Source organism: Aureobasidium pullulans (genome assembly GCF_000721785.1).
Source record: "Aureobasidium pullulans EXF-150 unplaced genomic scaffold scaffold_36, whole genome shotgun sequence".
Taxonomy (NCBI): domain Eukaryota; kingdom Fungi; phylum Ascomycota; class Dothideomycetes; order Dothideales; family Saccotheciaceae; genus Aureobasidium; species Aureobasidium pullulans.
The window spans coordinates 196,215-222,203 of record NW_021941056.1 but is presented as its reverse complement, the minus strand read 5'-3'; the positions used below and the strand labels follow the sequence as shown (position 1 = coordinate 222,203).

Genomic DNA, 25,989 nt, shown 5'->3' with positions numbered 1-25,989 from the left:
ATATTAATCCTAATCCTGATCCTAGGCAAGAATCTGGTCCTAATTCTAATCTTAGGTGGCTTACATAGTTCCTTAGTCATTGTTGCTATTACTACTGCCTGCAACGCGAATGTATGCTAGCTAGCCGCTTATCTTAAACATCCTCTAGCAATTTACTAGCTAAGTCTAGATCTTGTTAGGGGGTTGCTTGCTTCTCCCTTTTCTACTACCTTAGGTTTATATGTTCTTCTATCTATAGTCTTTCTTGTAGTGCTTAACTATTCCTCTATTAGATCTGCAGATATAACTGCATTTGTTGCATGCATATCTATCCTTATAGATTTCTCCTAGCTCTTAGATGGCTTTATAACCTAGATCGGGATAGCGTAACTCATCGACTGTATGCGCTATATCTAGAAGATGTCCGATGATTCTAAGCACTTAAGCGATAGCGGGGGCGGTACGGCTTACCCCGTAGTGCGCTTAAAGATAGCTTTTAACGTTAGGTAGGGGGACTACGATATAGCACTCGTTGTAGACGATAGTGCGATACTGTAGCAGATAGGTGAAGATTTGTTGTAAAATAATCTAATCGAGTAGCTCCATTGTCGCTAGCCCGTTGTAGGAGAGTTCTCGTTACTAGTTATGCTATTCTTTGTCGTCCTGCTACTGCTGCTACTACTGCTAACCTAGTTCGTTTAGTTAATGAGTTGGTTCGTTTAAGTTAATCCGTTTGCTCTTCTTAGTAGGGTAGTCCGTGCGTAGCTAAGTTAGAAAGTCTACTTAAAGCAGACTTTTTTTGTTTCGCCCGCTGTTTCTATAACCCTGTTCTGTAAATATTAACACATTTCTGTCTACTCTAGCAGCTTTTGCTATAGAACAATATTAGTATACACCTACAAGATTGCGAATAGATATTTGCAATGGTTATGCTTCGTAAATCTAACCCGACGCCGCGTTTATTGCCGTAAACTCGCTAGACGCGACAAAGTAGTTAGTAAAAAAATTAAGAGCAATCTGCTAAGATTGCGTAACAAAATACACTAAAAGATAGACCACTTTAGCAATCATAACAAGCTAAGAATAACACCCCTCTATCTCTGCCTTCGTAAGCACTTATACTTTACAATGTCTACGCTACTCTTGTTAACGACAACGACGACTACCTACCTTCCTTTAAATCTACTAGGATCCTATCTAAAGAAAGCGTTAATAGAATGTCAATCGAGCACGTCAAGACCGAGCTTAGTCGCACGTTTTATACTAAGAAGCCTACCTACTCGATCCTTAACTATCTCGAGGTAGAGACCGACCCTACTAAACGCATTGCCGCTACTACCGATGTTCTTAATAAGCTTGCTAGGACTTCGGAAACTTCTGCTATTTATAGCGTAGTCATCTAGCGATATATCGAGCTCTAACAATCGTAGACTCCGTTACATAAGAGCGAATACCTTTACTTAGCCGACGCTTTCCTCGATAGTCTTAACTACCGCGAGTACGTCGAGAAAATGATTAAGTAGGGCGAATCTACTATAAAAGCTAACGCGCAGAGCTTTAGAGTCATTAACGAAGCTTAGGGTGCTAGGTAGTACGACGAGTTTAAGAAGCAAAACCTAGTCTAATTGACCGATTAGCTGTTAGGGCGGGTGTTAATAAAGATAGCGGTAGCCTACAAGAGTAGGCTCTCTATCCTTGCCGTTATAGAGCACTGTCGAGAACGGATAGACGGTCGCGTTAACCGACCTCTTGCCTAAGGTTTAAACCGTACACAGCCGCGCTAGTGTTCATTCATTATACTAGCAGACTTCGAAGGCCTTATAAAAAAACTAAGCAGCAGNAGGTCGTTAGCAAAACCGACAAGTAGAGGCTTATTAAAACCAGAAATGGCCATCTTATCCGCGAGCCTATATAAACAATAGAGGAGAGCGATCCGTCGCAGAATGTAACCCCTTAGTCTTCTAGACCCTAGAATATCGGCACTTAAGACTACGCTATAGTACCTAGCTAGTTCACATAACGACAAGACACTATTTCGATTAGTAGTTAATACGATAGCGCATCTAAGGATTAGCACTTAGAAGATAGCAGATTAGAGGACAAAGACAACAAAGTTGACTATAAGGGTTCTATGATTCTAAGCAGACTAAAGGACTAATTCTCCTAGTCGCAAGACGGACGTTAGTACTGTAAGAAGTGCAAGAATGCTATCTCTTCTGCATAGTATGGCATTAACCGCGCCTTAATAGTTATAAATAGCGCCTACGGCATTTCGGAGAACGGCAACTCCCGATTAGCATAGCTATTATAGTAGTGCCTACAGCCCTATAGCTGTTAGCCTGCCTTGTTTGCCGGCATAGCTCTATATACGTGGCTATACGAGAACTATGGCGCTAGGTGGAATCTACATTACGTGCTACATATAACTGTCTAATTAGATAAAGATAGTGCGTTCTGCTACTTTGTCATTATAATGCATTTACCTAGTCCGTACGACATTAAAACATCTTCCGCTCATCCTTATTATGTTCTCTTCTTAAGTTTTGCTTACGAGAAAGCATTATAGATCTCTACGCTCCCTAAATCACAATCTAAATTACGCATCCTAACTTCGGACAAGATATAACCCTCTTCCGCCGTGTATCTATAGTAGATGCCCTTAACCGACTATAGCTGCCGCATGACCTACGAAAACAGTACTATCTTAGCTTTAATGGCGTTTAGCTTAGTGAAAGCACCCTTATCTGCAATGTAAGGATACGTTCCTAATTATAAGCGCTCCGTCTAATAGACTTATAATTTCTCTACCTAGACTAGCCTTATAACAGGTAATACACTCGCTCTACACTAACATAAGCTTACCTCCCTTCGTTATAGTACGTGTGTTAGGAAGCGTAAGTGCAATAATAGTAACAACTAACTACAACAACTTGCTAATATGACGACCGTCTTTTAGACGGCTTAAAGTTAGATAAGAAACTCTAGATATGGACTTCTAGAGCTTGCCTAGTTAAACGAACACTGCTTCTTCCTAAGTCTGTTATCTACCTTATCCCGATTTATGACCTCCCTGTCTACTGCTGTTCTAGATGACTTGTCGCCTTTAAATCGTGTTTCCTAAGTACCGTTCACCGGTTGTTTTGCCCGCATGTTAGGTAATGTATATAGGTATATACTACGCTTTAGTCTATCTAAGCTTCCGGATTAAGTTGTTAACCATTTCTCTAGGATCTTAGATACTTTAGCAGCTCTTTCCTTAACTAAGTCCTTAACTCTTCTTCTACCACTACCTTAAATTATAATTATAACCTAGTCTAACTGCTTACACTACAGTAAGAGTTTCTCTAGATCGCCATACTAGCTAGTCTTCTCGGATTAAGGGCTTGTTGCACGCATCTTAACGCGTATCTAACGAATAGCTTACTTCGCTCTAGGCTAGGCGATGAGTTCTCTAAGTAGAGTCGCGTCGACTGTAAACGCATTTGTGCTCTAGAAAGACTCCCTTGCCTTACTAATAAGGTCGGCATTGCCTAAAACATCTTCCACATTAGGACCGTAGAGATAGAAGGTATCTAGTATAAGAGGGTACGCGTCGAGATCGGCCTTAGGTCCTATCCGAACCTATGCCTAGGATGTAAGCATTTTTTTATAGACATTTGCTCTCTAGTCGTTAGGCTAGCTTAGAAACGTCTTAATGCTTTTACTCTTAAGAATGCTTTTTAAAATGCTACTCTTTAGCTTTGCATTATATTTTAGATCAGAATCCATTGTCGCTATTTCGATCTTAATCGTTAGGCTAGTTTGCGAGTTTTTTTATTAGTTGTTAAGTTAGGAAGCAATAATAAAGGTGCAAGGACGCGGTCGTTTATTTATGCGCCCGGAGCTGTTAGGTGGGGATGTGTAGGCAGATAGCGGTAATGGTTAATGCGTAAGACGAACGTTAAGTTCACATGGTATATTCATTGTCTACGTTCTACTAACTATTTGGATCCGATATTAAAATGGCACTAGCGAATTTGTTCAAAATGCATGCTAGGAATTTTTTTAGACAAAAATCTACATATTTAGGTTAAAGGAATGGGGTCTTAAAAGCAAACGAACTAGGTCGGAGCCTAGGGTCTAGGGTGCGCTAAGCCCTACTAAAATTTAAAGGAACGGACCCCGTTCGTTCGTAACATTGTAGATAGGCTACCTTATAATCTATATCGAGTTAATTAATTAACTAAGAGCTAATAGACTTTAGTAAGTATAAAACATATTTTAAACGCGTTTAAGTTTAGTTCTTATAAGAAAATGGTAGGTAATAAAGAAAGCTTCTTCCCTAGTAAGTTACTCTTATAACTAGTCTATTTAACTACATTAGTACTATTCTAGATACGCTTATAATCTACTAAGGGTATTAAAGAGCATACTAGATTTAGTCCTATAGTAANATAATTAGCGTATAACTATATAAGGCGCTAGAAACGTATTTTAAACCTATTTATAACGCGTTTACTAGGCTCTAGTTCTTTACTATTAATTTCTCTACGCTTCTTATAGAACTTGTCCTAACGCTCTAGCATTATCTTATTCTAAGTAAATTCCCTTAAAGGGTAAGTAAGCCTTAGATAAACCTTTACCCCTAAACATTTATAGTAATAAATAGTACCTTTAATCTCTTAGTCTATCCTAAAGATACTTATAGTACTAGAGATAGAGAGATAACTACGCTTAGTTAAAAGTTAGTACTATAATATGTTAGAAAGGCGTTTTAAACGTATTATAGGATAGCTAAATCTTACCTACTTTACTTTACTTAGGTCCTTATAGTTAATATTATTAAGACCTAAGATATTAATAATATAAGTGTATCCTAGCTCGTAAGAGGTAGGATAATTAGGGAACATTATATAATATACTAGTTTAGTAGCCTAAAAACGTGTCTTTATAGTTCTAAAGACTATAAAAGGGATAAGTTGCTATAATATATTAGTAACGCATTTAAAACACCTTAAAAACATGTTTAGTAGAGGGTAACCTCTATATCTTCTTCCTTATCTAGTATATTGCCTTCTTTAGGGTTAATAAACGGCGTCGTATAATCTACTACGGTTTTATCGTGGATATTAAGGTTATAAGCTATAATTGTTATAATATAGGTAAGAGAAAAGTTTAGCTAGTGTTTTGTAGGGTTAAGCGTTATAAAAGTTTAGCTAACTTTAAAAATTCTCACCTGTTTTTTGCCACCTCTTGGCATCCTTAGCCGAACTTTGCCGAAGTACCAAATGAGGTGTACACTCGGAAATGACCCCTACTTTTTGCCAAGCCTAAAATCCCCGCACCAACTAGGAACAGAATCGACTCAATTCCTTCGTAGCATAGTAGTTAGATCTTGACGACACACTCAATACACGCGACACATCGATCAGACCTTTTCAACCCTAACAACACCTTCCTTCTCGCCACCATGCGACACCATACTGGCCGACCTCTCAGCAATCTCGGCGGGATACGGCACCTCAGCTGCATCACCGTCAAAGACGACAGCCATCTGCTCGAGCGAGTATCCCTTGGTTTCAGGATACCAGACATAGACAGTGATGCCATAGATGATGAGGACAACGACGAAGACAATGTAGTACCTCCAAGCGATCTTTTCCAGGGCGATGGGGTTGACAAAAGTGTTGAAGCAGATGGCGAGGACGGTGGTGATGTTGGTGACGGTGAGACCACGAGAACGGAGACGGTAGGGCCAGATCTCACACGGGTATGAGTAGAGCAGGGGAGTACTTTGAATCGGGTCAGCAGTGTCGCAGTCAAGAATGGAAAGTGTATACTCACAGCGCAATGTCGTACCCAGCAAAGAAGATGAACAAGAAGGGAATGACTGCGATGCCGACAGCAGGAGTCTGGTTGGCAGCAAAGGAACCAGACAATCCAGTGACGAGGACGTATGAAACGCCCATAACGACAGCAGAAGCAAGGAACAGAGCTCTGCGACCGAGTCTGTCGACTGAAAAGGCGGCGCCAACACAGAAGATCAAGTTCCAAAGCTGGAGGAAACCGGAGATGAGAGTAATGTCGGTGACGCTGGTGATGCCGACAGTCTCCAAGACAAGCGCAAGGTAGTATGAGACGACGCCATTGCCAACCCATTGCGCAAAGATGCCGAGGGAGACGGAGATGAAGAGTCGCTTGCGGTTGCCAGGAGTCTTGAACATCTCGGCGTAGCTGGCACTGGAGTTTGCGCTCTTCTCTTGCTGGAGAGTTGTCGTAATCTCGATCATCTCGTAGTTGACGAGTTGCGAATTCTGATCGTCACCCCCGTGCCACTTGGTCAACAGCTGTTGTGCTTCTTCGTTGCGATCCATCGAGATCAGCCATCTGGGGCTTTGGGGAGCCATGAGGAAGCCGGGAAGTGCGAGGAAAGGTACGAGAATTTGAAGAAGCGAAGGGACTCTCCAGGCCCAAGAGCTGTCCATGTTGCGAGTGCCGAAGGTGAGGAAGGCAGCGATGAGTCCGCCAACATACTGTGAACGTGTCAGAGAGAGATGCATTCAATGAGGTGTCGCAGAAGACTCACCCATCCACAATTGTAGAGCGCAGTGGCGATACCACGATGCGACGGGTACGCAATTTCACTGATCAGTAGCGGCACTGAGGTCGAGAAGCAAGCGGATGCGTTTCCGACAAAGAAACGAGCAGCTGCAAAGGCGCCTTCGTTGTTGGCACCAGCTTGTAGACCAGCACCAAGGCAAAGGAAGGCATAACCGATCCAGATGGGAAGTTTGCGACCGTACTTGTTTGCGATGATGGCGGCGACAGGATACATGCAACCCGCACCAATCCAGTAGATTGCGTTAAGGAAACCGAGGAATGCTCCAGCAGGTCGGTCGAAGTGGTCGTTCCATTGATTCAAGGCCTGGAGACCGTTCATGAGGGAGCCATCGTATCCATTGGCAGAAGCTGGAGTTGTCAGTACTTGCATTTGCAAGTCACCAGGTGCATCAACATACAAAACAGGACCAAAGAAACAACGACAAAGTTCAGTTTGACAAGATGAGCTTTCTTGTGCCAAGGACCATCAGGCAAGACGGCGGCAAGATCGTCACCCACTGCGGCTCTCGCGCCTGCATCTGCTTTGCCCATGTTGACAAGAACTGAGAAGAGAAGAGATGATTGAACGGGGGATGGTAGTGTGAGTGCGACAATGATCTGGGGTTGCAAACGTGCCAGGGGAGATGGTATATATAGACTTCAGAGGTCTTGTCGAGATCCGGCCGCCGGCGAGCATGCCGAACAGCAACGCACGAGCGACCATGATGCTGGAGACCCCAGGCTCTCCACATTTTCTGCGACAGGATGGACCCGGATCATCGATGCGGAGTATCCTGGACGTGAGCGGAACTCATGTCAGGCGTGTCAGGCAATGCGAACTTGATTCCCATACAGTTCATGTCGAGAGCGGAGCTCGAATTCGATGCGGAGATTTGCCCAAGGCGCGCGGCGTGTGGTAGATTTGGCAACGTTCGAGGCTAGCAAGGCGCCGAGACGGAGGCTTGGACTGCGCCAGCAACACGGAGGAGAAGTCAGCAACGGAAGAGCTGAAAGAAGCACAGCCGTGGTCGATTGTATTTGCGATGCCGAAGCAGAAGGAACGGCCTGAAAGTGGATGCAAATTCATGTTGCGAGTCGAAGGTGAGACGCGACGAAGCTCCGAGCATGTCAGAGCGCAACGTGGACCTCTGCCTTCAAATGGAGAACTTTGCAAGGAGATAGCATGGCGAGCGACAACGACTGGGTGGGGTGACGGAGAGTATCGGGAGTCATGGCATATCAAATCTGGCACGACTCGAAGAAGTTTCAAGACAGTCGCAGAAAGGAGTCAGGTCTCACCACAATTGGAAATTGCGGCGTCGCGGAAGGGACGCGGAGGACGGAGAAATTGCCAAGCCTTGCGGGGGACGGTGACTGAGGGAGAGCGGCGACGAACAAACTTCGAGTTTCAGGCCTTCCTCCGCCTTCCTTCCCTCCATCACACAGCTCCACTTTCCTTCCTTCCCGCCATCGTATCCGCGCGGCGAAACTCATCATGCTCCATCGGCTTGACGGTCCGTAAATTCATGGACATACTCCGCGCATCAAGGCACACATCTGGGGTGTGGAGCATTAGCTTGTAGGTCGCCGAGATGCTCAAGACAGAACAGGCGCAGTCTAAGTATTTGTATCGCCATGCTTCGCTTGCCCTTTTCGAGGTATATCCTGCTTTCACTCTTCATTCACTTTCCCAGTCTACATCCACCATCCTCTTACTTCTATCATGGGCATCTCCACTGCACAAAGCACCCGTGAGAATGGACTTCCTCAACACACTGCGACCAAGCAGCAGCAACAACAACCACAGCAGCTCGACATTGAGCAACTACTGACGCAGCTCACCCTGGAGGAGAAGGTCTCTCTCACAGCAGGTATGCAATTCGTGCGACACCCCTGCTCTAGTGGGCATGGTGGTCAAGCCAGGCGCAATCACTGACACTTTCCTAGGCAAGGACTTCTGGCACACGGTCCCCGTCCCTCGCCTGAACATCCCCTCGATCCGACTCTCCGACGGCCCCAATGGCGTACGCGGCACTCGCTTCTTCGACGCCGTCCCTTCAACATGCCTCCCTTGCGGCACTGGACTCGGCGCAACCTTCGACAAGGACCTTTTGAAAAGAGTTGGAGGGCTGCTGGCAGATGAGTGCAGAGCCAAGGGTGCACACATGCTTCTCGGTCCCACAATCAACATCCCACGAGCCCCGCTTGGTGGCCGTGGCTTCGAGTCGTACTCGGAAGATCCGTACCTTGCTGGCATCCTCGCCGGATACTACTGCCAGGGCGTCCAAGACAAGGGCATCGTCGCTTGCCCGAAGCATTTCGCATGCAACGACCAAGAAGACCAGCGCATGGCCTTCAACGCCATCGTCACGGAGCGAGCCTTGAGAGAAATCTACCTCGCTCCCTTCCAGATCGCTCTCAAGCACTGTCAAGCAGGCGCAATCATGACGGCGTACAACAAGATCAACGGCACCCACGCTGCCGAGAACGAGCACATCCTCAAGGACATCCTCCGAGGCGAATGGAAGTGGGACGGCTTGATCACCAGCGACTGGTTCGGCACATACAGCACTACTGGCGCCATCAAAGCTGGCCTTGACCTCGAGATGCCTGGTCCGTCGCGCTGGCGCGGCGATGCTCTGATGCATGCCGTCACTGCCAACAAGGTCAAGAAGAGCGAGCTCAACGACCGTGTGCGTGCTGTCCTCAGACTCGTCAACTCGGGCCTACGGACTGGCATCCCCGAGAACGCCCCCGAACTTGAGCTGGATCGTCCTGAAGATAGAACACTTGCCCGTCAGGTCGCAGCTCAGTCACAAGTCCTGCTGAAGAATGAGGGAAACATTCTGCCCTTTGACAAGGACAAGCGCATCGCTGTCATTGGCCCCAACTCCAAGATTGCTACCATCTCTGGTGGCGGAAGTGCATCCTTGACACCCTACTACACAGTCACACCCTTCGAAGGAGTCTCGGCAAAGGCTTCCGCCGGTGTTGAATGGGCCCAAGGTGTCTACAGCCACCAGATGTTGCCGACTATCGGTAGCCATCTTCAAACCCACGACGGCAGAGAAGGCTTCACGATCAAGCTATACAACGACCCCCCAGAAGCATCGCATCGTGAACTGCTCGAGGAACGCACGTTGACCGACTCAAACGTTCTCTTCGCCGGTTTCGACCGTCAAGACCTTGCACACATCTGGCACGTCGATGCTGAAGGTATCTTCACAGCACCCGAGAGCGGCCTGTACGACTTTGGACTCTGCGTCTATGGTACCGCGCGCTTGTACATCGATGACGAACTCATCGTCGACAACGTGGAGGACCAGCGCTCCGGACCCAGCTTTATCGGCTGCGGCACAGTCGAAGAAACAGGCACAAAAGAGTTGGTCGCTGGTCAACATTACAAGATCTTCCTCCGATGGGCAAGCGCCAATTCCAGCACAAGAGTCAAACCTGATGGAGTTGTTCTTTTCGGTCATGGTGGCTTCCGTATCGCTGGTTGCAAGCGTCTGGACTTCGACGTCTCAATCATGGAAGCTGCAGATCTCGCTCGCTCAGTCGATCAAGTCGTTCTGTTCACTGGTCTGAGCGGTGAGTGGGAAAGCGAAGGTCAAGATCGTCCACACATGAACCTCCCACCTAGCAACGACGACTTGATCTCCGCTGTTCTCGATGCAAACCCCAACACAGTCATTGTTGTGCAAAGCGGTACTCCTGTCGCCATGCCTTGGGCCGACAAGGCAAAAGCAATTGTCCAAGCTTGGTTTGGAGGTAACGAGACTGGCAACGGTATCGCAGATGTGCTTTACGGTGATGTCAATCCCAGCGGAAAGCTCCCCCTGACCATGCCTCGTCGTATCCAAGACAACCCTGCCTACTCCAACTACAGATGTGAAGGTGGTCGTACTCTTTACGGTGAAGACATCTACGTTGGCTATCGCTGGTACGAAAACATCGAGACAGCTCCTCTTTTCCCCTTCGGACATGGCTTGTCCTACACTACCTTTGAGATGACCAATCTTGAGCTCCGTCAAGGTGGTTCAAATAATCTGACCGTCATTTGCCAAGTCGAGAACAACGGCGGAAGAGCTGGAGCACAGGTCGTCCAGGTGTATGTCGCAGCACCCAAGTCGCAATATGTCGGTCGACCCGTCAAAGAGCTCAAGGGGTTTACCAAGGTCTTCCTCGAAGCTGGTGAGACAGACAAGGTGGAGATCGACTTGGACTTGGTGCAAGCGACAAGCTACTGGGATGAAATTGAGGATAAGTGGTGCAGCGAGGCCGGCACATACAAGATCATGGTTGGCGACAGCAGTGCGGCTACCAATTTCTTGACGAAAGAGGCCACTGTCGAGAAGACGACATGGTGGTCGGGCTTGTAGAATAATTCCCAATACTCAATCTTCATTGAAACGTGCCCTGCAAAGCGTCTTCTGTCTTGACTTGCAGTGCCCAAGCGAAAGTCGAGTGATGCAAGAAAATCTTGATTTCCCTGTACCACCCGCAACTCCTTGCAGATGAGCAGAGCAAATGCTCGACCAGAGAGCTGAACCTCTTCAGAAGATTAAGAAGACACAATGCTTGAAGAACAGGGCTATTAGTATCTCTGTCGCCGGAGAGGTAGCTGAACGGGTTGGCTTTGGGGAGCACCCTGATCGCATCGACTTCTGGCCACTCGGGAAACATGTTTTGGCCTCCGCATTTTTGAACAAGACCTGGCGAAGCGACATGTCATACGTTGGTGGTGTCTTCGGTTCACGAACACATAAAAACTTATGCAGCTCTTGTAGTGGTAGCTGTGAATCCATTTCGTATTGAAGCGACATGTCTGTCGTCAGTCACGGCCCCTGCGTACGATTCAACACGGTGCTTCACCAAGGAGGTGCACCTGCATCTTAGTTCCGCGCTTTCTAAGGCAGGCAAATTTCGCGATATCTTGCAGAAAGTAATCAACTGCCGAAGACCCATCAAAGCATCTCTAGAAACCTGTCTAGGCCGTAGAAATCCGTCCAAGACCAAATGTTCGCGCCGTAAGGATGAATCGGTCAAGGTCAAGATACCGAGAAGCGGAGGAAGAGATCAAAGCGGGGCCCCAAGTATGGCGGAGAATTTCGTTCTTGCCATTTCTCCGCTCTTCCTATCCCTCCGCACCAACACCAATTGACATGCATCATGTCTAATGCGCAACAGACCGGTCACGTAAGGCGAAGTCGCGCGACATTGACCAAACAAGCCTGCGATGCATGCAAGACTCGCAAAGTCAAATGCACTTACGACGAGTCGGTAGCTCCTACGGCAACTGCTCATCGTCCTTGCCGAAGATGTACGCGGTTAGCAATTGATTGTACTTTCACCGTGCCTCAAAAATGTCGAGGACCTCGAACGCGCAGAACTGATGTCAGGTGCGTCGATCAATCCCTTGATCTGTCCGAGTGCTGCTCTGACAGGTCAATTATACAGCAATACGGCCAGTACGACGACGCCTGGAGAGACATCGAGGCCACCCGATGATGATTTTCTTAGCACAGACCTTGGCCAATCGTCGCTTTCCACGAGCTCGCATTTGCAAAACTTGTCAGGCAGAACGGCAACACAAGAGGTCAATTCATTGAGTAGACCTGTCCAGTCCAGAAACCTCTCCTACCTCCTGAATAGCGAGGTCGTCTCCCCAACTGCAGCGCTTCTCCCTACAACACCTGCATCGCTTGATCATACCAGCAATTACGGCCCAGCGACGACACCGCTCGCGCAACGCACCTACCAGACTGACAGCATCTGCTCACGAGAGCTCTTTAAGCGCATCATCGGCGACTATCTTGAGCTTGTCTATCCCGTTGTCCCCGTCGTCCACCGTCCAACGTTTCAGCAGGATCTGGAGAGGGAAAGAGACGCTTACGATTCCGACTTCTTCCTACTCCTCGTCGGCATTTGTGCTTTGACGCTTGGGATCGGATCTTCCAGGTTCGAAAGATACCAACGCTTGGACCCTACCCTACCTTTCCAGTCAGCAGAGGCCATGATCAACCATTGCTACGACTTGTTTGTCTGCCATCGTCAGGCGAGCTACTACGATCAGGTCAGTCATCAGAAGTGGGCTGTTTCCTACTGCTTGGTCACTGCCTTCTTCCAAATCGGACACCACAATCGATCGCGTATGCTGGAGATTGAAGCCATGCAATTGGCGCGTCTACTGGAGCTCCATCGCGCCTCAACATACGAAGGCTTGGATTTTGTGGAGGCTCAACTGCGAAGAAAGGCCTTCTGGTTGATCTTCTACAGCCTGGTGCACAACAAACTTCAATTTGCTCGTAGAGAACGACTCCTCTATCTGGATTGTGCCATGCTACGCACAATTGACTTTCAAGCTCTCTTGCCTGCTGAGATTGAAGACGAATACATCACACCAGATACCATGCTCCCTCGGCCAAACACAGAACAGGCGAACATCGTCACCGCTTTCAACATGCATTCGAAGTTATTCTGTACCGCGCTCATGCCATTGTGGCGCGTTTTCGACTCTGGATCAGTGGATCTCTCTCGCGCAGATAGCGACCGATGCTGCGGATGCGAATGCATTGAAATCAAGCTTCAAGTGCAATCTTTGGAAGACAGGTTCGAGGAGCTTAGGTTCATGCTTGACAAGTGTCCACCAAGGCTCCAACCATGGGCTCCAAACTGCGATAGCGCGACGCACGACTCGGTCAATTCGAGGGTCAGTAATCTGCAGATGGAGATTGTTCGCGCAAACATACACATCACGCATCTCTGGCTACAGTGTATGGTTCTTGACAGGCTTGATGCTCTGCACTCAAACAATCCAAACTTACCGGCACAAGACCTGCGTAACGTATGGACGAGACGTGAGGACATTGCTCGCCAAATGTTACACGTCTTGCACAGTTTCTCAGATGAGCCACTTGAGCCCAATGGGTACCATACTGTAAGTAACATATGCATCTAATACATCATCAAGCAAACCCAGGCCTGACCCAGCATAGTTCTGCAAGATTCGCGATGTGGCAGTGTCATTGCTGAATTGCCCTCATGAAGAAGGGAATCGCGTCGCAATCAGAGCCAACGAATACCTGCATCGCTTTACCGAGATTCTCTGGAGACTCGACAAGAGTGAATTGCTGAACTCGTTGAGTCTGCAAAATTGGATTGACACAGGACGACAAGAATGAACGACAAGAATGATCGACAAGAATGAACGAAAACAAACGGCATAAAATTGATTCAGCTATCCACTACGACCACGCCTCGAATCGACTCGGTGTTCCCCAATGCTCATTGAAAAGCCTTGATATCGTCTCCCTCAATGCCAGAAGCTCGTTCTCATTGTCCGTCGTCACGTCATCGTTTAGGCAGAGTTGTCCGGCCTGCTTGTCAGGATCTGCGAGGCGGTCAATGAGCCGAACTTGCACTTGCTCGGCGTCAGTCACCATCGTGAACAGAGCATCTGGCTCTACCACGACGTAGGAGTATCTTTTCAATGCCTTGAGAACTGTCTGACGGTGCTCGGCGTCTTTATCTGCATGTGGCAGAAGAGGAGACAGACCTTGTTCAACACGATTGAGCAGCAGCTTTGTCAAGCAATCGCCACATTGAGGGTCTTGTCTTGCCAATCTGTCAAAGATCGCTGCAGTGGAAAAGACCGGATTGTCGGATCTCTCATCCCAGGACGGCGAAGAAAAGCCCGGAGCCAAGCACTCGTTGACGTTGAACTCGAAACAATCAATGTTGGCGATCGTTGCAGGTCCATCAAGAGATGTCCAAGTGGTCTCGACATTGACCTTCGGCGCTTCGAGTCCTGCATCTCCAAGCGACTTTGCAACATAGTAGTACATCCTCTTCCGGAAAGAGTTGCGACCCTCGTTGGCAAGACCTTCTTCCAAGTCGCTCACGATGGCTTGTCGCTCTTCCCAATTCAAGTAACCGTTCCTGTCAGGATCGCTTCTGATCATAATGTAACTCCAGAGAAGAGCTTCGCGATGGCGCTCAATTGTGTAATGGAACGCATTGTACCAGGAATACAGCTGAAACCCAGTCTCGCCTCTGAACTTCTGGCAGGCACTCTTGAGGGCAGGTCTAGGAAAGGCTTCCATTGCCTCCTTGTACACGCTGCGAGATAGAGAATGGCCAAAGTGAACTTGGCCCTTTCTTTTGCGAGTGCCGAAACGACGATTCAACATCCAAGAAGTATAGATAAGATATGGCTTTTCGCCAAACCGCAAGGCGTCTTTCTCGGAAGGTGGTACGATCGTGTTGTAGCTGTTAGGCTTGAATCCCATGACTGTTCCGAAGAGTGGCGAATAGATGTCGGAGGCTGCATGAGGTTTGCCGAGGAACATGTCATCGGACATCGCAAAGATCTGGATGATGGTCAGTCTCAGCTATCCTGTCAGCGGAACATCACGACTTACCCGGTCTGTATCTGATGGTGTGTTGTAAATCTGGTTCTCGATGGTCAAGGAGTTGAATGTCGGCAAGCATTCTGCCTCTTCCGCACCGAAAAAGTCTTCTTGCGACAAAACTTGAAGGGCGCTCTGGATCTCGGAATCGTCTTTCAACCAAGTCGGTCTCTGTTTCGACATGGTGCCGTCCTCACTCTCGACAGCATTCACCAAGATTTGTATGTTGTTTCGAAATGAGCCAGCATGCTTCTCAACACTTCTGATCGAGTAGCGCAACTCGTCCCAGTCGCGATAACGGTTGACGCCGTGGGAAGCAATCCATTCGCCTGCGTCGTCGTTCAGACTAGAGCTCAACTCATACGGTCGCATCGTTTCTGCGAACCTAGTATCGGAACCGTTGACCCCTGCAAAACATCAGAAGCTGGTCTCAGAATGCTGTAGGAACAGTCTAGAACTTACAAGTGTACACAAAGTCAATCTTTGGTTCTTCCAGACTGCCATGCGTCTTAGGTTCGAAGACAGCATGTGCAAACCAATCTTCCTCCCAACTGTCCAGGGTCTCTTCCTGTACCGCCATGTGCAGTGGAATGTGTACGTAATCGGGGAGCTCATCCGCCAGTCTGTTGAGTCGCTCGAAGTTTGAGGTATCCGGGAAGACGTATCCAGCAGACACCGCGGTGGGACTGAGAAGTCCCGCTGCAGACTTGACCTTATCGGTCATCGCTCCCTGGACTGGAATTGATGCTGGATCCTGAGAGTTGCCGGCTGGAGTTGCGGCCTGAGATCTTGAGATGTCGGTCAATCTTCCGCCATCTGCGACAACTGGTTGCATCTCAGACACGTCTTCTGCCAACGATTGCTGTTCCTCGACGTCTCCAATATCGTTAACAGAACTGCCTTTGGTGACTTGAATAGTAGCTGGTCGCTCTTGCAGAATGGGTTCTTCGGAGCTCGCGACCTGATTAAAGATCTGAGGCCTTGGAATCTCTTGAGATGCCGGTGGCTCCACGACATCTCCCAGATCTGTGACAAAGGCGCCCTTGCTCGCTTGGATGGTCACAAGTCGGTCTTCTGAGCCGCCAGCCCAGAATTTCGGTGTCGCGGGCAGTGGAGGTGTGAAAAGCTCATTGCGGGTAGATCCCAGACCAATGCAGACTGTCCAGTAGATCAAGATGCAGAGGACCGAGAATACTCCAAGGAGTTGTCGTCGTCGCGATCTCGTAAATCGCGTGAACGAAGATGACGAGCGTCGCGTCTGCCAGGTTGAGTCTTTTTGCTGAAGGTATGGCATGATGTTAGGGTCGCGCAGATGTGGAAGGCGCGAGTAATACCGAAAGTCCGTCAAGATAGGTTGATAAGGCAAACAGATGGGTGCTGATGACAGAGCATAATCAACATTTTGTTAGACGGTCGAACATTTACCACCTTATCAGCCGATTCGCCATCGCTATTCAATCATCTTCGCCGTTATGGTGGCCAGGTTCAAGCGACAGGTCATGACGATCGCGTTCCCAAGACTTGTTCGTTGTTCGGAATCCTTCGGTCGGCTGGAATTGGAAGTCGAACATGCGACACAAAAGCTCGCCCTCCTTGTTGAATCCTTTGGGAGCAGTCGATAACAACGTGGATCTGCAAACGGCGATGCGGGGAGACGTATGTGGAGGGTCAAAATATGGTTAACAGAACCGTTTCATGTGGAGGTGTCTTTGCGGGAGGCGCCGTTGGAACACTTCCCTGGTCCATGCTCACCATCTAGGTGTTTGATTGTCGAGACATCAACATTCGTTGTGCGACACGTCAGATATACTCCACCAAACAGAAAGCGGTTCTCAAGCCCTCCCGCCCCAATTTCAACTGGCAGAAGTTTCGGAACCTTGAACGGTGCCATTTTCGATGACAGAAGCAAGGCAATATGTGGCGCATTGCCAGGGCGGCAGACATCTTGACTGTGTCCTGTCGTTGTCAACGTCCTGTACACCCTACTGAGAAGTATCATGCTTGGTATTCGCCTGTTGTTTTTGTTCATCTTGTCGATCTGTTGGTTCCCCGCCTCGATGGGTGTAGCTTGTGGTTTCAAGCTCGCGTGCTCAAGCACGATCTTTCGGTCTCCACTGTCATGTGTCAGTACCAAGCATTACAAGTCCATGGAATAGCTCCCGCTCACAACAAGCCGCTGTTCCTGTCTACCAGCATTGATCGCGTGCCCTATAATCTATCGATACTGCAGGTTCCGTCCTGCATGCCATTGGATCAGACCTGAAACATCATCCTTACTTGGTGTTTTCCCCTCTCTTGCAGCAGGCACTCCAAGAAGGTAATTGTGTGCGCAATCGACAATGAACCTCATTGCCATCAGAGACAGCAAAAGTAACGTGCCACTATCACCCGATTGTCTTCCAAGTCCTTGAAGAAGTGCCAGCCATCAAAATCGCTCAAGGAAGAGGGCAAGCCACTTACTGTCTGTTGGCAAGTGTAGCTATGGTGAATGTTCCAAGACAGCCCGTTCCATTGCCACCATGTCATCCACTTCGCAAACGTTGTTCTTGCCAAGTTGAGCATCTCGTTTGAAAGTCGAGCCGACATATTGATCATGAAATTCATTGAAGACCAACATGTGCGGGACCAGCATGATGCCTCTATCATGGGCCGCACACTAGCATCGAGCCCGAGACATGACCATTGACCAGATCCATACCATTGGATGCATATCGCCCGTTCGATATTCCACCAGACTTGACACCGCAATGGGCATGATTTTTCAAATGTGTGCTGAACACTGGCGATTTGCTGCTAGTAATGGCATATCTTTAGAATTCAATGAAGCCGAACCACCAATCCTTAGACATACCAACCGTCCTTGATCCGATCGTCATCGTCGATATCCATACTGGCAGGTAGGTGGGCGAAGTTCATTGCTACACAGCGGTCAAGGCACATCGTCATCGCAAAGCTGCAGAGCGCAAGACATATATCAAGGCTTCGGTTTGCTCCTAACAACACATCCACTCACCATCACATTCCAAGTCTATCGCTTCACTACCCTCACTACCCACTTCCTTCGTTCTTCCATCATCATGAACCCTTGGATTCATCTCACCAGCATCCTCAGCTTGACCGCTGTGGCTGCTGCAGCTCCTCGCACAAAGACTTGCTACACGAGCCCTCCTACGACCGTCACCAAGCTTGTCACTCAGACTTGCCCTGCTCCCAAGACTGTCTATCTTGACACTGCTGGCAACACAGTTGCTGCACCTGCTCCAACCAACCCAGCCAGCTATGTCACCACTCTTGCAGGTGTGACCAAGGTCACCCAAATGGTCTACCCGTCATCTGTGACCTGCTACGCCGGCGAGACTGTCACTATCGGCGGCGTCCCTACTGTTATTGCAGGCGGTGCTGGCTCCACAATTCTTTCGAACTGCCCTTGCTCTATGCAGAAGACCGTGGTCGCTCCTGGCCCTGTTGTCACTCTTCCTGCCGCATTCGCTCCCGGTGCAAACGCAGGTGGAGCTGCTGCTGGCGGTGCAGCTGGCGGAAACGCCGGCGGTGCTGTTGGAGGCGCTGCTTCCACTGTCATCAACACCTACTACGTCTACCCCACCGCTTTCATCGGAAATGGAGGCGAGACTTTGACCATTTCTGGCACTCAGACCGTCCTTCCTTCCGCTACTGTTATCGATCAGTGCCCTTGCACTCAGGCTACTCAGATCACTGTTGTCGGACCCACCGTCACCAACACAGTCACTCAATTCGTTCCCGTCGTGACCGTCATCGCAGGCGCAACTGTCACCAGCACAGCTACCGTCGTTTCTGGCGTGACCGTCACCACAACTGCCACCGAGACAGCCACGGCTGGCGCTGGAGTTCCTGCTGCAGGCACTTTCGGTACTACCGTTGATGGCGTTACTTTCCTGATCGAGGAACAGATCAACTACGATGGCACTCCCCTTGCTCTTCCTGCCCGTAAGAACAAGCGCCAGAACGTTGGTGTTTCTCTCCAAGTCTGTCTTGAGACTTGTGCCGACAACGAGGCTTGTGCTGGCACATCGCTCAGCACCGACTCTTCTGTCTGTCTTTACTTCAGCGCCATCTTCCAGTCCACCAGACGTCGCGATGTCACCATCATCTTCGCCACTGTCATCAGCCGTGTTACTCCTACTGGCACTTCCAGCTTGAGCTCATCTGCTAGCTCCACTGGCAGCTCTTCTTCGGTCTCTTCCAGCTCTGCTTCTTTGACCACATCCACTTCTGCCACATCTACCTCTGGTACTTCCACTTCCGGTACATCCACCTCTGGAACCTCGACTACCTCGAACGGAGGAACTTCCACCTCTGGAACCTCTACTTCTGGTACTTCGACCTCGGGCACTTCCACTTCAGGCACTGCCACCACCAGCCAGACCGCCGACCCCTCTTCCGACCCTGATGTTCCTGCTGAGGAGGAGATTGTCGCACGTGCCGCCGCTCCCAGACCCGCTGGCCTGACCCTTCGCGAGGCTCACCGCAACAAGGCCGGTGCCGTCGTTCGTCGCGGTGGTGTTCTCCGCCGTTCCAATGCTGAGCTCGCTGCCAAGCACGCTCCTCGCAAGGTTGTCATTGAGCTTTAAAGTGCTGATCTCAAACTAAATCGTTATCGTGACCATCATTTTCATGGTGTTTGGCTGGCCATCAAACTGTTTGCACGCCTTCTCTTCGTCGCTGCTGTTTTCTACATCTTTTTGTAATCTACCTGTCCTTTATGTAATACTGTAGTCTTATCATAGTCATCTAATCTAAACGACTTCTCCAAATCACTTCGTTCATGCTTGTTCTTATATAATGTGTGAACTTTGTGGATGGCGTCTTAGCCACGTGAGTCGAGTAATAACAGACGGATGCAGCTTCGCTTCAGCCTAGCCCTCGACACTTTTCGAAGGTAACAAGATATCGCACTCTCACGATGTTTTCTTGGCTAAGATGCAGAAGGGGAAGACAATTTGTATCGTAATAATTGCGTTAAGGATATACAGATGTAGGTGCATTGGTCGCGATTGTGTTCTCAAATCGCAAATTTAATTGCAAGCTCTTGCTATCACTTGCAATTACTTCCTGATACGCAAGACTATAAGACACACTCTCAAATCATCGCAACCAATAAACAGACCTGCCACTGATCTCTTGAGAACACATACAGGACATATGTCGCATTGCAATGTGGTTTGTCGAAGCAAGAGATGATGGTCAGGGTTAATCCAACAGCAACTGCACTTGAAAGTGGCAGCATACTTCCTGCAGCATGCGATACTTCACAAAGAAACGTTACCTTGGCGATGATTCAGATCCCTGATGAAAGGATCGAGGAATTTCCATCAATCAGGAATTGGCTCCGTAGCTCTTCCTGTCCCAATAGCGATAGGGCGTGGCAAGAGGTCAGCATACCAAAGCACCGGACATACATGACGATCGGACCAAATTCACCAAATTTAGATCCGCAGCAGAATTGTATTGCCTAGTCTGCAGTCGACTCGGTAGCGAACGAGAAGCTATCAATCAGCGTTTTGTGGACATGAACGGAGGTACCTCTGCCAAGACGACTTGGTCGCGTGAACGAAATATCCATCACTCGGATCGCGGCGAGAATCGCGAAAAATAGACGTTACCATCTCTGTATTGAAAACGTCGAAGGAGCGATCAAACATCGTTCGTCAACGGGCACGGCACAAGTTGCGCCAAAGCCCAGAGACCGTTGTCTATCGATATCTCTACGCGGGGCAGGCGGTCGTTTAAGCGCCTCTCCTTCAGATGGCTTGAAACATTCATATAAGACAATAGAGTTCGCTTCCCTGATCGTGTGAGCATGTCTCACATTGCAATGTTGACACCCTATAGTAGGATATAGTGTCGATCGCATTCCCTATACTACCATTCCCTTGCCAAGGCCTGATTTGAGGAAGGAACTCACGAGCATGACGGGGTGATGTTTGCTGTACCGAGCATTTCCTTCCCTCCATTGAAGGCGTTCCTATCTATTGGCTCTTTCTGCGTCAAGATATGGTACCAAGATATGACAGACGCATCCTTCGTCATTGCATCTCTCTTTATCAACTTCAAGGCCTTTGGTCCCTTTGTGTTTACACCTCCGTCGCTGTGAATCGATTCTGCAAAATGCACTCCCCCCACTCTTCAATGTCCGATGACAGTCCAGAAGACGCGCATCTTCTTGCCAGCTACGAGAAAGAGACCGAGCAACATGTCTACGAGCGAAAGCCTTCGATCTTTGGCATCGGCCTGCCACGACTGCCGAGCATGTCGAGTCCAGCACTCTTGCGCCCATCAAACTATTCAAATTACTGCAGAAAGACTGCGTTCTTCATGCTGCCCTCTTTCGTCCAGAACAGGATACGCCCATCGACCAAACCCCAGAAAGCATTACATCCAACAGGTTTTCTCGATGGCATGAGAGGCGTCGCTGCGTTCCTTGTGATTGTCTTCCATCTTGTTGTCTGCTGTTACGATGCGAAACATGGCTTTGCCTCTGGCGACCACGGCGAGCATCGCGAGTTCTTCAAGCTGCCATTTGTCCGCATCATCTACGCGGGAGTCACCATGGTATCCATCTTCTTTGTCGTGTCAGGATATGCGCTTTCTTACAAACCCGTCAAACTCATGAGAACGAAGAATTGGCAGAGCCTGTCACAATCACTGGCATCATCGATCTTTCGTCGTGCTATCCGCCTTTTCTTGCCTTGCATCGTTTCCACTTTCTTCATCTCACTGATGATATGGTCGGGACTGTATGATTGGGCATCGGACTTCGCAAAGGCGAGAGGTCACTACAATCCGAAGCATGCGATCGATATTCCAACCTTCGATACCTTTTCTGGACAAATGTCATTCTGGCTCCGGGAGACATTCAGCAAACTCATCGATCCTTGGACTTTCACTGCGAAAGGCACTGAGGTAACAATCGATGGCCATCTCTGGACTATCCCTGTCGAGTAAGTGGCCTGCCACAAAACTTCTCATCATCGTGCCTGAATTCGGGGCTGACGTTCTTACACATAGGTTTCGTTCTTCTCTGATACTATATCTTACTCAAGCCGGTCTGTCGCATCTCCAAACCAAGTTCCGCATGGCGATTCTCGTGTTTCTCATCGTCTGGGTTCACCAGATGGGTCGCTGGGAGATGATTCTCTTCTACGGTGGCTTCCTCTGCGCCGAACTTGACTTCCACCGCTCGGCCTCAGCAGCTTCGGCTCTTCCCACCACGACCGCTGCCACGAAACCACGAAACAGCAAGCTCAAGACTGTGTTCTACTTTCTTGTTTTCCTCCTTGGAATCTATCTTGGCTGTCAGCCTATGAAGAGTGCAAGCAAGACGCCTGGATGGACCACACTTGTCAGTATGATCCCAGATCACATTGGCAATCCGAAGCGCTACTGGCCTGGCTGGGGCGCTATCATGTTGGTCTGGTCGACTTCATGTTCTAAGCTCTTGCAACGCTGTTTCGACAACAGAGTCGCGCAATACTTGGGCTACATCTCTTTCTCGCTGTACATTGTTCACGGCGCAGTCACCCACGTCATTGGATACCCTTTGATGAACATTCTTGATGGTCTGTTAGGAAGGGACAGTGCTGGAGTTGTGGCGTTCAGTTTTGGTGTTGGGTCGTTTGCGACCTTGTTCTTTACGGTGTGGTTTGCGGATATCTTCACAAGGGCTGTGGATGAGCCGTCGGTGAAGTTCGCGAGATGGGTGGAGATGAAGTGTAATGGTTCCTTACAGTAGAGTGGAGTAAGAAAGAGTCAAATCTCACCTCACCCGCATGTTTTCTATACACCTTCGTCATGTGAAGCTGTTTGAGACCCTACAAGTATCTGCTGCGACAGATGAGTCATTGCCCAAAAGTCGGACCTCTGATGACTCATCTCGTATTCTCAAACAGAAGGGTGGGATATATCCTTACCTGGTTTTCTGCAAGCATCAAACATCACAATGTGACCTCAAGCCTTCATCAAGATGCCAGATCCAGTAGTCGAAATCAAGACACTCCTTCGAGGTCTGCCGTCGCTGAAAGGGCCCTTCCGACCGCTTGACTTGGCCTCCTTCTCTTCTACACCGCATGAAGCTTTTCGCATCTGGCTCCAAGATGCAATTGACAACAACATCAAAGAACCACATGCCATGATTCTCTCAACAGTGGACGAACATGGCTGTCCTGACGCTCGCGTCCTCATCCTCAAGAACGTCGACCATCGTGGCTGGCATTTCGCCATCAAAGCGAACAGTCCAAAAGGCAATCAGATCACCAACAACCCTGCTGTCGCATTGACTTTCTACTGGCCTCAGCTTGGTCGTCAGATCCGTATCAGAGGTACAGCGACAGAACTTGAGGGGTCCGAATGTGCCGCCGATTTTCTGGAGAGACCTGCAGGGTCGAAGGCCACAGCTCTTGCTTCAAAGCAGAGCGAGGTCTTGGAAGATGCAGCTATGCTCAAGCGCAACTTGGCAGAGGCACAGATGAGGATCGAAGCAGAGCCACAGTATGTCTCTCCTACTTGGAAAGTGTTCGCTGTAGCTCCAATGACGGTGGAGTTTTGGCAGGGTGCAACTGATCGCATGCATCAGAGATTGAGATATGAACCTGACGAGGAGGATGGACACTGGTCTCGGAAAGTGCTATATCCGTGAGGGGATCTGGATAGTCATGCGCGGTGGTAGGGAAGGTTGATTACCCCGCGCGGGGTGGACGCGGCACTTGACAAACCCCACCAAGTGCAGCTTCCGAAACCCGAGGGCTGCGATTGCCCTCTGCGTTCTTGCCTATATCAAGGTACTTCAATCCCAAAACGATTTTGAATCTTCTTATGGTCAACCATTGTCACTCGTCGCGACTCTTGGAACCTCTTCCAGCAATTGGCACTCACCTGTCACAATGAAACAGCCAGAAGACATTGTCGGCGGCGGACCGACTTCACCTCTTGCCTTTCGCCAAGCAGTCGGAAGCTCTCCTCAGGCAAGAGCGAATCCCATCCGACTTCCTCCTGGCATCAGTGCTGAAGTCTTCCAAACTTTCACCCAGCGAGCCGCCGCGATCTGCGGCGATGAGAATGTGGTCATAATCTCCAACAGCGATGAGCTCAACCACGAAAGTTATCTGGATCCTAGCAAATGTCATGACATGTATCATGTGCTTGAGGACGACTACTTCATCAGTTCTGCCGTGATCACTCCTCGTGGTGTGCCTGACGTACAAGACATGATGCGTCTTTGCAATGAATTCAGCGTTCCTGTGTGGCCGTTCTCGATCGGTCGAAATGTCGGCTATGGAGGTGCAGCTCCTCGTGTCCCCGGGAGTATTGGTCTGGATCTCGGCAAGCACATGAACAAAGTGCTAGACATCAATGTCGATGGCGCATTTGCTCTGCTCGAGCCCGGTATCACTTTCTTGGATCTACACGAGCATCTTGTCAAAAATAATCTCCGTGACAAGTTGTGGGTCGATGTGCCTGATCTGGGTGGCGGTTCAGTCATTGGCAACACCATTGAGCGTGGTGTCGGATACACACCTTATGGAGACCACTGGATGATGCACTGTGGCATGGAAGTCGTTCTCCCTGATGGATCATTGATCAGGACTGGCATGGGTGCTCTTCCCAACCCGAAAGCAGATCCGAGCAGACCACCACATGAGCAGGATGCTTGCGAAACATGGCAACTCTTCAACTATGGCTTCGGACCGTACAACGACGGCATCTTCTCTCAGTCTTCGCTCGGTATCGTTGTCAAGATGGGTATCTGGCTCATGGCAAATCCGGGCGGCTATCAGTCATACCTTATCACTTTCCCGAAGGACGAGGACTTGCATCAGATTCTTGAGGTCATTAGACCGCTGAGGGTAGGCATGGTCTTGCAGAATGTGCCGACGCTTCGTCATGTCTTGCTCGATGCAGCTGTCCATGTAAGTTTGCTTCTCTTGGTCCCAAGTCCGAAATGTCTAACTCAAGCACAGGGCAACAAAAAGTCGTACACCGACTCTACCAAGCCCTTGACTGACGTCGAAATCGATGAGATTGCGAAGAAGATCGGACTTGGAAGATGGAACTTACACGGTGCGCTTTATGGCCCTGCACCCATCCGCGATGCCATGTGGGGCGTTGTCAAACAATCCTTTTCCAGCATTCCGGGCGCGAAGTTTTACTTCCCAGAAGACATGCCTGACAATCTAGTACTGCAAACACGACACCTGACACTGCAGGGTATCCCGAGCACTACAGAGCTGAAATGGGTCGACTGGCTTGACAACGGAGCTCATCTCTTCTTCAGCCCAATCAGCAAAGTTAGTGGAGACGATGGCGTTGCTCAATACAAGATGACGCGGACACGGTGCGAAGAGTTTGGTTTCGACTTCATCGGCACTTTCGTCGTCGGCATGCGCGAGATGCACCATATCGTGTGTCTTGTATTCGATCGCAAAGACCCTGACAGTCGAAGGAGAGCGCACAAGCTCATTGCAACACTGATTGACGATGGTGCAAAAAACGGATGGGGTGAATATCGCACGCACTTGGCCTACATGGATCAGATTGCAGCGACTTACAACTTCAACGACAATGCACAAATGAAGCTGAACGAGAAAATCAAGAACGCTCTGGATCCAAAGGGTATCCTAGCTCCTGGCAAGAATGGTGTGTGGCCAAAGACATTTGACGCGGAATCGTTCAAGGTCCCGTTCCAATGAGTGGCCACTCCAGGTATTGAGGGAAGAGTCGAGGTCAGTCGTAGCACTCAACTCATCTGTACAGTAGTGTTGTGGAGGAGCAAGGACGTTCAATCGGATTGTGGAAGCTTAGTTCGCCGGGATCCTGTACCATTGTATTCGACAATTTCTCTAATATCTGCTGAGATGACCTGAGTCAACACTCCTGAGCCCTCAAACCTCTCCTCCTACCAAAGTTCACATTGTACAGAGTCAGTGACAGTTCTCTCGTCCAACCACTCAATCAGCAAAGATAGATGATGTAGCTAGAGAAGTCG

At 49.0% G+C, this 25,989-nt stretch overlaps 9 protein-coding genes across 9 annotated transcripts; 6 read left to right on the top strand and 3 right to left on the bottom strand.

The window, feature by feature from the left end:
• Positions 1 to 3,986: 3,986 nt before the first annotated feature.
• M438DRAFT_400791 (general substrate transporter) lies at positions 3,987 to 7,110 on the bottom strand (the record flags this gene model as incomplete). Its single annotated transcript, XM_029909485.1, has 5 exons — positions 3,987 to 4,035; positions 5,475 to 5,750; positions 5,803 to 6,491; positions 6,545 to 6,927; positions 6,978 to 7,110. 5 exons carry the CDS (start codon positions 7,108 to 7,110, stop codon positions 3,987 to 3,989), a joined length of 1,530 nt encoding a protein of 509 aa, XP_029755358.1.
• A 914-nt stretch (positions 7,111 to 8,024) lies between these two features.
• M438DRAFT_306901 (uncharacterized protein) lies at positions 8,025 to 11,153 on the top strand. The gene is made up of 2 exons (XM_029902278.1): positions 8,025 to 8,429; positions 8,506 to 11,153. The coding sequence occupies exons 1-2, from the start codon at positions 8,282 to 8,284 to the stop codon at positions 10,938 to 10,940; spliced, it is 2,583 nt and encodes an 860-aa protein (XP_029755357.1). The 5' UTR covers positions 8,025 to 8,281; the 3' UTR covers positions 10,941 to 11,153.
• Positions 11,154 to 11,730: 577 nt separating this feature from the next.
• On the top strand, positions 11,731 to 13,742 carry M438DRAFT_359950 (uncharacterized protein; the record flags this gene model as incomplete). Its single annotated transcript, XM_029907385.1, has 3 exons — positions 11,731 to 11,960; positions 12,019 to 13,498; positions 13,557 to 13,742. 3 exons carry the CDS (start codon positions 11,731 to 11,733, stop codon positions 13,740 to 13,742), a joined length of 1,896 nt encoding a protein of 631 aa, XP_029755356.1.
• A 63-nt stretch (positions 13,743 to 13,805) lies between these two features.
• On the bottom strand, positions 13,806 to 15,693 carry M438DRAFT_284413 (uncharacterized protein; the record flags this gene model as incomplete). Its single annotated transcript, XM_029901457.1, has 3 exons — positions 13,806 to 14,930; positions 14,982 to 15,376; positions 15,432 to 15,693. 3 exons carry the CDS (start codon positions 15,691 to 15,693, stop codon positions 13,806 to 13,808), a joined length of 1,782 nt encoding a protein of 593 aa, XP_029755355.1.
• A 730-nt stretch (positions 15,694 to 16,423) lies between these two features.
• On the bottom strand, positions 16,424 to 17,609 carry M438DRAFT_409769 (uncharacterized protein; the record flags this gene model as incomplete). The annotated part of the gene is made up of 6 exons (XM_029910038.1): positions 17,509 to 17,609; positions 17,430 to 17,448; positions 17,247 to 17,375; positions 17,137 to 17,155; positions 16,722 to 17,083; positions 16,424 to 16,572 (listed from the first exon to the last, which is right to left on the bottom strand). The coding sequence occupies exons 1-6, from the start codon at positions 17,599 to 17,601 to the stop codon at positions 16,424 to 16,426; spliced, it is 771 nt and encodes a 256-aa protein (XP_029755354.1). The 5' UTR covers positions 17,602 to 17,609.
• A 437-nt stretch (positions 17,610 to 18,046) lies between these two features.
• Positions 18,047 to 19,579, top strand: M438DRAFT_359947 (uncharacterized protein; the record flags this gene model as incomplete). The annotated part of the gene is made up of 1 exon (XM_029907384.1): positions 18,047 to 19,579. One exon carries the CDS (start codon positions 18,047 to 18,049, stop codon positions 19,577 to 19,579), a length of 1,533 nt encoding a protein of 510 aa, XP_029755353.1.
• Positions 19,580 to 21,257: 1,678 nt separating this feature from the next.
• On the top strand, positions 21,258 to 22,740 carry M438DRAFT_378456 (uncharacterized protein; the record flags this gene model as incomplete). Its single annotated transcript, XM_029908817.1, has 2 exons — positions 21,258 to 21,949; positions 22,017 to 22,740. The coding sequence occupies 2 exons, from the start codon at positions 21,258 to 21,260 to the stop codon at positions 22,738 to 22,740; spliced, it is 1,416 nt and encodes a 471-aa protein (XP_029755352.1).
• Positions 22,741 to 22,956: 216 nt separating this feature from the next.
• Positions 22,957 to 23,805, top strand: M438DRAFT_349984 (pyridoxamine 5'-phosphate oxidase). The gene has a single exon (XM_029906521.1). The coding sequence runs from the start codon at positions 22,972 to 22,974 to the stop codon at positions 23,641 to 23,643; it is 672 nt and encodes a 223-aa protein (XP_029755351.1). The 5' UTR covers positions 22,957 to 22,971; the 3' UTR covers positions 23,644 to 23,805.
• An 11-nt stretch (positions 23,806 to 23,816) lies between these two features.
• Positions 23,817 to 25,836, top strand: M438DRAFT_306890 (FAD-linked oxidase-like protein). The gene is made up of 2 exons (XM_029902277.1): positions 23,817 to 24,913; positions 24,965 to 25,836. The coding sequence occupies exons 1-2, from the start codon at positions 23,888 to 23,890 to the stop codon at positions 25,691 to 25,693; spliced, it is 1,755 nt and encodes a 584-aa protein (XP_029755350.1). The 5' UTR covers positions 23,817 to 23,887; the 3' UTR covers positions 25,694 to 25,836.
• The last annotated feature ends 153 nt before the right edge of the window (positions 25,837 to 25,989 follow it).